Source organism: Choloepus didactylus, chromosome 6, assembly GCF_015220235.1.
Source record: "Choloepus didactylus isolate mChoDid1 chromosome 6, mChoDid1.pri, whole genome shotgun sequence".
Lineage (NCBI taxonomy): Eukaryota > Metazoa > Chordata > Mammalia > Pilosa > Megalonychidae > Choloepus > Choloepus didactylus.
The window spans coordinates 63,539,672-63,547,172 of NC_051312.1; the positions used below are offsets into that span (position 1 = coordinate 63,539,672).

Here is a 7,501-nt window from a genome sequence, read left to right on the forward strand (position 1 = left end):
CACAAAGAGGAGTCACTTAGCCAGCTTGGGAGGTCAAGGAATTCAGGAAGACTTCTTAGAGGATGAGACCCCTAACTGAGTCTTCAAAGAACCTACATCATTTCTACTGAGGCACCATGCTCTTTCTTACCCAGGCCCTTAAGCACCCAATGTTTTCTTTGTCTAGAATGTTCTCCTGTCTGCCTCTCACACCAGCCACCCTTTGCTTGGCTAACTCCAACTCATCCTTCAGATCCCAATTAAATACCACTTCCTCCAGGAAGCCCTCCCTGATTACCATCCCTCCCAAAAAGCAAGGTGAGGTTTCCATCACACGCTCTTTCAGCATTTGACATTTCTCTTCTGTAGCACTCAGTTGCACATAAAATAAACCATTTGCATTGATGTTTGCTTTCCTCGTTAGACTATAAGCTCTGTGAGAACAAAGACCACACTAAGTTGTTGTCTAAGGGGCTCCCACCACCAAGACTCATGCCAAGAATATAGTACAGTGTGTATTTAATAAATACTTGGTGAATGAGTGACTAAATGAATGAATGGCTGGGGCAGCCAAGGGTAGATGAGGGAGAATCAGTACCCCAAGCTGAGGACCAGGCCCTGGAGCTCCAGTCAGGTGTAGACCCCTCAGGCGGGGACTGGGTAGGGGAGGGTGCCAACGTCTCTGTGACAAGGAGAGCCAGGCTGGCCCAGGCTCCAGGGCCTCGTGGGGCCTTCCTGACCAGATAGGGCAGGGGAGGCCTCACCTGGACTGAGAAGCTCTGGCCCTCCGGTTCATGGCGCCTCACCAGCGTGTAGCTGCCCCTTCCGGAGAGGTAGTAGTAGAGGCCGTCAAAGGTCTCCACGTGGTGCTGTCCCCACGCCCGGCAGATGCTGTCCCGCTCAGGGCCAGAGTTGTACACTGAGTCAGGGAAAAGAGAACCTCTCTGTGTAGATGCAGGTGGGTTCCAGCCCTGGCAGGGCCACCCTCATCCCACCCAGCCTAGGACACCCAGGCTCCAGGGCCACCTAGGGGTGAGGGTGGAGCCCAAACCCACCCATCTGGCAGCGAGGCCCCGTGGCATTGAAGCGTCGGCAGTCACAGAAGGCTGGGTATACACACTCGCCCCCGTTGAAGCAGGAGAACAAGTCTGCAAGGGAGACACAGAAGGCACCTCTTCATCGAGCCAAGAATGGCAGGACCCAGGGATGTACCGCCTCCCTAAGGCCTGGGCATCAGGTCCCAGCCCTCCCAGGCAGCCCCAGCACCCCTCAGCAGCTGGCCTTCGTGGAGGCCCAAGCAGGGCCACAGGCAGGTGGGTCTGGGTCTCAGAGTGACAGCCTTCAGTATGCACCAAGCAGCCCCAGGTCAGCCTGCGGGGGGCACTGCCCCACTTGGGCCTTTGGATCCCTAAGTCGATTTCCTGGCCGGAGAGCACAGCAGGCAGAACTGAGAATATGGAGCATGTGGGTAAGTGGGGGGCTGTGGGAAGATCTTCATGTGCTGTCCTTCCTCACTGCCCCATAAGCTCCGGGGAAGAAGCAGGGTGTAAACCGTGGAAGTGGGGAGAGGCCTCACATTGGGAACACAGAAGAGAGAAAGGCCACAGAGGAAGAGAGGACAAAGCAGAGCAGAGTGTGGAGAGGAAAGGGGCCATGAGGTGAGAGGAAAGGCACAGACATAGGACAGAGTGAGGGGAGAGGACATGGACACGGGACAAGGTGAGAGAAGAGGACACAGATGGGACAGGGTGAGGGCAGAGGCCATGGAACAGGGTGAGGGGAGAGGACACGGGACAGGGTGAAGCAGAGGGAAAAGAACCCACAAAACAAGGACGCACAGTCTCACTAGAGCAGGCGGTGAGACAGGAGAAAGCCACATGCCTGGTCATAAGAACAGGAAGACCCCAGAGTAAGCCCCCTCCCCATCTGGAAGGAGGAAGCACAGGGGAGTTGGAAGACAGGGCTGGGGAAGGTGGATGGACCCAAGCACAGAGGAGAGGGGACAGGAGGCCCTGGGGCTGCCCCCGTGGAGCCCCTCCGTGTCCTCAAATGCCTCTCTGTGGGCCAGGGCCTTCCCCCGCACACCCACAGGCCATGGGAAGGGAACCACTTACAGGATGGTGCGCACTTGGCCCGATGGAGCCGCCTTTCCCAGGAAGACATGGCCAAGGACTCCAGGGCGTGAGCCTCCTTTTAAAGACGGAAAGAAGAGCAGCGTAATCGAGGGCTGACTCCAGGGCCGCTCCTGGGCAGCGTCCCTGGAGGTCAGGCCCTCCCCTCCCATCACTTGGAGGATGGAGGGCCCTGCCCCTCGGTGCCCCAACAGCTCCTCCCCAGGCCCGCTGCTGGGGGGTATGCAAGGATCCAGGACCTGTATTTACCCTCCGGAGTGGCAGTTTCTATGGAAATCCAGTGAGGCTGGCTGCCTAAAAGCAGCCCCTCCCCTCCACGCTGCCACATCCCCTCCCTCCCTCCTTCCCCAGCAAACCTTTGTGTCCTCCTCAGCCCAACACAGAACCCCTTTGTCTGGAGAACAAGCATGGCTCCTCCTCACCACAGAAACCACAAGAGACAGAGCTAAGAGACAAAAGTGGCCCCTGACCCCAGGGCAGGGGAGCTTTTCACACCCCCACCCACACCTCCAACTACCGCAGGAGCAGTGCCTCGCAGGCCACAGCTCCCTTTCCTCAGAACCCAGCTCCAGTCAGGGCGCTTTCTCCGAAACCACAAGTCCGAGGAGAAGACAGGCCAAACATGGCTAGCAAACCCTATTTTCCAAACCAGAAATGCCAACACGCGGTCTCCCCAGACATTAACCATCTGAAATGAGGACTGCCCCGAACATCACAGGTGGAGAGTCACACATGGTGGGATGGCCAGGACACCCAACCTCCTGGACCTCCCGACCAAGGGATCTAATGTCCCCTGGGACCCGGACCTGGGCAAAAAGGCCCGTCCCCTCTCTGAGCCTCATGCTCCTCAGACAACCTCCTGGAACCAAATGACATGCTAGGTGCTGGGGAGAACTGCAGTGAGCAGGACACAGTCCCCGCCCTCCTGGGGCGTTCTTGTGGACAGGGTCAACAAGTCACAAGTCACACTGTGGGTATTTGTTTCCCCTTTTTCCCTCCCTCACCATCTTCTTTTTTTCCCCCCAGGCTGGATCCCCAGCCTCCAGCCAAGGACTGGGCACATAGTAAGCATTCAGAACCCTGGGTCCCAGCTCTTTGCTCCTGCTTGGCATGCGAAGTCTCCACCTCATCCCCGGGCACTCGCATCTCCCTGTTCACTGTCCTTCTGACTTCCCGGAGGTCACTAGCTCATTCTTTGCCAGGTTCCAGTGTTCTCACCCCACTCTGGCCCCTGTTTCCTGGGTCCTCCCCAGCTGCACTTACCCTGCAGACCCAGGCCCAGCCCCAGGAATCAGGCTTCCCTTCCTGGTAATAATCTATCTTATGGGGCCCTCAGAGACCGCGGCACAGAGGGGAGAGCAGGATCAGGGAAATCTATTGTCACCAACATCCCCAATCCCCCGGAGAGCTCCTAACTAATCCTAGCTTTTGTTCCTCTCCGCTCTCTACACTGCCTCTGTGAGACTGGTGCTATGAGGGTAAGACAGCCCATTCTGGAAAGTCATTTTCCGGAGAATTCTTTAAACCCTCCCCAGATGATTAGTCTTCAGTTTAAATCAGGGGTCCTTAATTGTTTTTATGCCGTGGGCCCCTCTGACAGCCTAGGGAAGCCTATGCACTCCTCAGAATATTTTGTAATGCACAAAATAAAAAACATACTTTACAAAAGAAATCAATTATAATGCAATAAAGTTATGGAAATACTGTATAAAATGAATGATTTCATAATATTTGTGCTTCTTCATTAACACATTCAATAGCAAGATCTAGCAGGTGGTCTTATCACTACCAAAATTTCAAAAGAGTGATGAGCGTAAGTGAGATTTTGAGATCTCAGTAAGGTGATATGAAAATATCTGTAATTTCTATTAGTGACCATCACAGACATGCTAATACTATTGTGGTTTGTAGCCTACGGTAATAATTGAAGGGAATGCTAAATTTCAGGTAGATTGAGGTTCATGTAAATAACAATGCTATTTTTCCCCATCCAAATGCATGAGTCCCTGGTCTATAAAAGCCATTCTCTGGGGAATGGCAGAGCTGTGTGGGGCAAGGCAGTGTTGAAACAAAGGCTGGCTGGCTGCTGGTTGGTGACCCCCATTCCTTACCGATGAGGAAGGAGCCCTCACACCCTGCCCAGGTTCACCAGCCAACTAGCTGCCTCAGCCCCCTGCCCACACCAGTGGTGTTAGAGGAGAGCCATTCTAAGCCCTTATTTGCTCTAAGGAGTAATCTGGGAAACCTACTAGGGCTGCCTGGTCCAGATGCTTGTGCTCCTTCCCAAGAAAAAGGTGGAGGGTCACCTACCTGAGATCCAACAAGGAAGGAAGACGGCTGAGGAGTGAGGTGTTTGGAAAAGGATTGTTTCACCACTAAAATACAGGAATTCCTGGAGCCCTGTGGGGCATTCGTGGTGCACAGAATTCCACCAGGTATCTTAGCTCTACAAGCACACTGTGTGGTCCTGGCGAGTCATCCACCTATGTCAGTTTCCCTGTCTATAAGAAGACTGACTGCATGACCTTCCAATTCAGATTGTGTCAACAACCCAGGGCCGAGAGAGGTGGGCAAATGAGAAATAAAAGACCCAGATAATCCACACGTTAGAGAACTAGCAGGCCCCCTCCACCTTGGAGCCTTCACACCTATCTCCACGAGGCGGTAGTTGGGACACATTGTTTTTGGGGGGCCTGGCCACAGGTGGGTTGAATTTGTAATAGTTCTGTAGCTGTGGAAAGGAGGTGATAAATGAGGCCAGGATTAGAAACGGGACCTGAGTCACATGATCCAGAGACCAAAGACGTTTGGCAAAGGGAGAAAACTAAACCACCACCTCTGCCCTTCTGCAGGTGTGGAGGACCCTGGGAAGGTGGGTAACAGGGAACGGTTGAGACCCAGAGGATGGGAGCTCAGGGTTCTGCTCCTCAACTCATCCTTCCTTGTTACCCCCACCAGGTGGCCCAGTTTTGGTCCTGCCTCTTGGGGCAGCATTCCTGGGGTTATAGGGCCTCTGACAGGGTTTAGGGCCTCCGCAGGCCAGGCAGAGGAAAGAGAATTCCACTTTTCTGACTGGTCACCTTCCTACCTGGGGGGGGGGACAGAAGAACTCAGCTTCTGTTGGTAGGACCTTGGTATCCCTCCCCCTAGAAAGAATGGGCCAGCTACTGCGCCCCAAGGAATTTGGAAGGTAGGGATAGAAGTCTCATGAATCTGCATACTTCAGAGGCATGAGAGGAACCTGTTTGTTCCCTTCTGAACAACTCCAGAGACAGCCCTCCTGCAACTGAGAAACTCCCCGCCAGCCTCAGACCCAAGCAGAAACAAGCCCCCTGCCCAAGGAAGCCCCTCCACCTGAAGTCTCCTACCTGGCCTCCCATCACTGTTGCAGCATCCATTATGGGAAGGGTTGCCTTCTGGTGGCTGCCACTAAATGAAAAACGAGTTTAGCCCGGGTGAGGCACTAGGAATGGACCATACTTCCCCACCCACGCGGAGGCACATCCCACCCTACATGCTGAGCCCCTGGGGTTCCCCATGCTGTGAAGAAAGATGAGAGCAGCAGGTGGGGCAGCCACAACTGGCTCCTACTCACCTGGGCTCCTGAGCCGGCTCTGGGTGCAGCTCGGCAGTACTCTGTGGCATGAGTGCTGTGGCAGGGATGGGGGGATAACTCCACTAGGAGCCATGCCTCCCTTTGTTGGGGTCCCCAGCACCCCCCACCTCCACCCGGTAGGAACCCTCTCCCACATCATGGGGCATCCTCCCGTTCTTTCTCTCTGCAGCCCTCTCAAATCCCCTCATCCCCTTCCAAGCGGCCTTTCTCCCACAAGGGTCTCTCTCTTCCCTCGGCTTGGCGAGCCCGGGGACTCTCTAGTTCCCAGCTTGGTTCTCTTCCCTCCTAGCTCCGGACACCTTCCCCTCCCCGTCGCCAGCTTCTTTCTTTTGCTTTCGTGTCCCCTCTCCCCCGACCGTCTTTCACACTGTCCCTCTGCCCTCCCGCTGACTTTCTCTCCAAACCACTTAGGTCCCTTCGCCTAAATGTTTCCCCACCCCACCCCCGGCATCCCGGAGTCCGCACTCCTCTCACCGAGACGCTGCACCCGTAGGGCCTCCGCTGCCGGCTCCCCCCGGGGCAGCCAGACGCAAGCAAGTAGCAGGCAGAGCGCGGGCGCCCGGGCGCGCGGGGCCGGGGCCCTCATGGGGGCGCGCGGGGGCTGGGGAGCGTGAGCGCAGCGCCGGGGTCCCGAGGTGCCTCTTCTGGGGGAAGACAGGGTCACACCAGCCCTCGGCGGCCGCCAGCACTCTCGCTCTCACGCCCCGGGGCTCCGTTTGACCCTCCTCCCAGGCTCTTGGCTCCTCCCCCAGCTGAAGCGACGGGACTGCCCAACTCATTACCATAATTTAGGCGCCAGGCTCTTAGCCTGTGGCTGCCCCTGTCCCTGGGGAGACTGGATTCAGAACACTCAGCTGCTAAGTTTCCTGGGGGAGCAAGGAGGCTGCCTGTGTAGTCTCCAATTCCCCTTATTCCTCCGAGGTTCCTAACTCAGGAACCAGGGGGCGCTGGTGTGAGCCTGGGCTTATGGTTTAATTTTGCAGAGGGCCATACCAAGGCCCTGGGACATGTCACTCAGTGGTCAGTGGCCAGTAGCTGAACCAGAGCTCTTGCAACTCCCTACTGAAGACTCCACCTGGGTCTCCAAGTCCCAGCCTACCCCTAGCTTTGAGCTCCACTAGGGACTGGCTCATGCCTTAGTCCTCTGTATGACTAGCACTAGCTGGGGCCCCAGCTCAGGAAATGTCAGCTGAATGATAGAAGTTCTTCATAGTCCCATATTATTTCTCTATCAAGGCAAGACTTTGGCAAAAATGACTTTAACTTTGTGAACAAGATACACTCCCTGCTCAGGAGGAATTTAGAAATGGTAAAGAAGTGAGCCTGAACTAACACAAGGTGTTAATAGGGTGGTATACGGGAACTCTGTATGTTATGCATGATTTTTCCCTAAACCTTCTCTAATTAAAAAAAAAAAAAAATATATATATATATATATATATATATATAAATACTAAAAAGAAGTGGTTCTGAGAGCCTTGAGAACCTGTGCATCATTCACTTGGTCAACACTTAGGGCCCTGCTTGACCCTGCAGATGATGATGATGATGATGGTAATGATATTGGCCCCAGTAGACCTCTGGCCAGGGGTTGTAGATTTGGGATGAATTCATCATTATCCATTTAGCAAATTTGCTGAGCACATATCCTGTGCCACACACTGTTGTCAGAATGTAGTGATAAATAAAGCCCTCACAGGACATTTGAAGCCATGGACATTTTGGGAAAGTGAAGAGGAGAAAGCCAAGGATACAGCCTTAAAGAGCACTGATT

At 54.5% G+C, this 7,501-nt stretch overlaps 1 protein-coding gene across 6 annotated transcripts in view; it reads right to left on the minus strand.

Moving 5' to 3' along the window:
- OTOG (otogelin) overlaps window positions 1–6,402 on the minus strand; it is a 91,390-nt gene extending 84,988 nt beyond the window's left edge. For all 6 annotated transcript variants that reach the window (XR_005217459.1, XM_037840299.1, XM_037840297.1 and 3 more), the window contains exons 1-6: window positions 6,202–6,402; window positions 5,707–5,761; window positions 5,480–5,540; window positions 2,094–2,169; window positions 1,035–1,127; window positions 744–898 (exon numbers count right to left, since the gene is read on the minus strand). Coding sequence is in view for 5 of the 6 variants with exons in the window: in XM_037840299.1 (XP_037696227.1) it covers window positions 744–898; window positions 1,035–1,127; window positions 2,094–2,169; window positions 5,480–5,540; window positions 5,707–5,761; window positions 6,202–6,313 (552 nt within the window). In the remaining variant the exon portion in view is untranslated. The remainder of the gene's footprint in view (window positions 1–743; window positions 899–1,034; window positions 1,128–2,093; window positions 2,170–5,479; window positions 5,541–5,706; window positions 5,762–6,201) is intronic.
- Between the last annotated feature and the right edge of the window lie 1,099 nt (window positions 6,403–7,501).